A 2,396-nucleotide genomic window follows, 5' to 3' on the forward strand; every position below is an offset into this window, starting at 1 on the left:
ATAAAAACCTATCTACTAGGGGTATATATCTATTGGTTTTAACCATGTTAGAAATTAGAATTGAAAGCTTAAAATTCTATATGTTAAGTTGTTTAAAATAACCACAATAAACACATTTCTCAGTGGCATAAGTAACATATTTTTATTTAAAATAAATATATTTTAAAAAATTTAGGATAGTGGCATTTTACATTTTTTAAAATCTTTTTATCATCTGGCTAAATAATCTATCCCCCAGAAATAAATATATATATATATATATATATATATATATATATTTAAGTCCAGTTTTATTGCGTTATAGTCACACACCATACAGTCATCCACAGTGTACAATCAGTTGTTCACAGTACCATTATATAGTTGTGCATTCATCGCCACAATCAGTTTTTGAACATTTTCGTTACTCCAAAAAAAAAAAAAAGAGTTTAAATACAAGTAAAAAATAACACCCCAAACACCCCCCCTTCCCCTGTTATTCATTTAATTTTTGTCCCCATTTTTCTACTTGTCTGTTCATAGACTGGATAAAGGGAATGTGAGCCACAGTGTTTTCTCTGTCACACCGCCACACCATGGAAGCTATATAGTTATGCAATTGTCTTCAAGAATCAAGGCTACTGGGTTGCAGTTGAACAGTCTAGAAAGAAACGTAAGATTTTTATTCCAGGAAGATTTTGTCCACATCAGCAAGTTTGAAATATAACTTTGACATCTCCTCATGATCAAATCATCTGAGTTTTTTTTTTTTTTTAAACAGGAGCGTGTAAGAGAAGCACTTCCTGAGCTTTCATGGGGAGGACTGTCATCAACTTTGTTGAATTCATCAATATTATTTAGAAACTCCTTTGAGTTTATTAAAGACCCATAACCTTTTTGGCCACATCTTTGAAGGCTTGTTTTACTTGCTTATTTCTTAGAGTGTAAATGAAGGGGTTTAATAAAGGTGCAAGTGAGGTTTGGAGCAGAGCTACTCCCTTATTGAAGGCAACTCCTTCTTTGGCTGAAGGTTTTATGTACACGAAGATGCAGCTGCCATAAGAGAGGGAGATGACAATCATGTGTGAAGAACAAGTGGAAAAGGCCTTTTTCCTTTGCTGGGCAGAGGGAATCTTCAGAATGGTCCTGATGATGTTTATGTAGGAGAAAATTATCAGCACCAGGGTCACTGCTAAGGTCTTAACTGCTAAGAAAAAGTTAAGGAGCTCCAGGAGTCTTGTGTCTGAGCAAGATATTTCTATTAAAGGTCCAGTGTCACAAAAATAATGATTCAGCAAGTTGGAGGCACAGAAATCCAGCTTACTGGTCAGGATAATTGGGAATAAGATGATTAGGAACCCACAAAGCCAGGAGCAGAAAACCAGCTGGATACAGACCCTGTTGCTCATGATGGTTGTATAGTGTAGGGGTTTGCAGATTGCTACAAAGCGGTCATAGGACATGGCAGTGAGAAGGTAAAATTCTGTGGCTCCAAGGAATATTGCAAAGAAATACTGAGTGAAGCAGCCAGTAAAGCTGATACTCTTGTTCCCAGTTAAGATGCTGAGTAGCAGCCTAGGTGTACAAGTAGTTGTAAAGGAAATTTCCAAGAAGGAGAAATTCCGTAGTAAGAAATACATGGGGGTCTGGAGATGGAAATCCAGTAGTGTGAGAATGATGATTATCAGGTTCCCTAATATGCTGAAGACATAGGCGAGGAAGAGAACTATGAAGAGTATAATTTGAAGCTCTGGGATGTCTGTTAGACCCAGTAGGATGAATTCAGTCAAAGTTTGGTTTTTCATTGCTAACTTTTGCTGTCTGTGAAGTAGAGAAGGTGAGAAATGAGTAATGAGAAGGGAATAGAATTCAGGAATATGGAGAGGAAGCTGTTTCTTTCCTGTGGAATGTGTTCATGGGCAATTCTGTCCATCTGATCCAAACATAATGTCTGTTGGGCTGAGTCAGGCCCTTCATAAAAGCTGCTTACTAAAGTTCCCAAGTGGAAGGCTTTATCTCTGAGGCCCTTTTCTGAGAACAAAACAATGGTCAATTAAGACTGAATTTTATTTTCACCTCTTTATTCTCACTCTGTTTTGTATTCTTCTCACATTTATGAAAGCCCTTTCCTATGGTCCTGGTGGTCATGTTTCATCTTTTCCCGGCCTTAATGTCTTGGTTATTGCTTCAGTGTTGCCCTCTCCAACACATTCGACACCTGCCCTATTCTTTTGCTATGCCTGATAACAAACCCCAAGCTTCCAAGGCAAGAGTGAACAACTCTCTTCATATATTTTGGGTTTTACTTATGGGAACATGGCTTGAGAAAGTTTTTAAATATTGCATTGTTTTCTCTATGAATCCCTCTTTTCTAACTTTTGCTGATGGGAGATATAGTAGATAACTATAATTTTAGG

At 37.1% G+C, this 2,396-nt stretch overlaps 1 protein-coding gene across 1 annotated transcript; it reads right to left on the reverse strand.

Moving 5' to 3' along the window:
• Window positions 1–857: 857 nt before the first annotated feature.
• LOC119541805 (olfactory receptor 2AP1-like) lies at window positions 858–1,784 on the reverse strand. Its single transcript, XM_037846072.1, has one exon. The coding sequence runs from the start codon at window positions 1,782–1,784 to the stop codon at window positions 858–860; it is 927 nt and encodes a 308-aa protein (XP_037702000.1).
• Between the last annotated feature and the right edge of the window lie 612 nt (window positions 1,785–2,396).

This window comes from Choloepus didactylus, chromosome 8 (assembly GCF_015220235.1).
Source record: "Choloepus didactylus isolate mChoDid1 chromosome 8, mChoDid1.pri, whole genome shotgun sequence".
In the NCBI taxonomy this organism is placed as follows: Eukaryota; Metazoa; Chordata; class Mammalia; order Pilosa; family Megalonychidae; genus Choloepus; species Choloepus didactylus.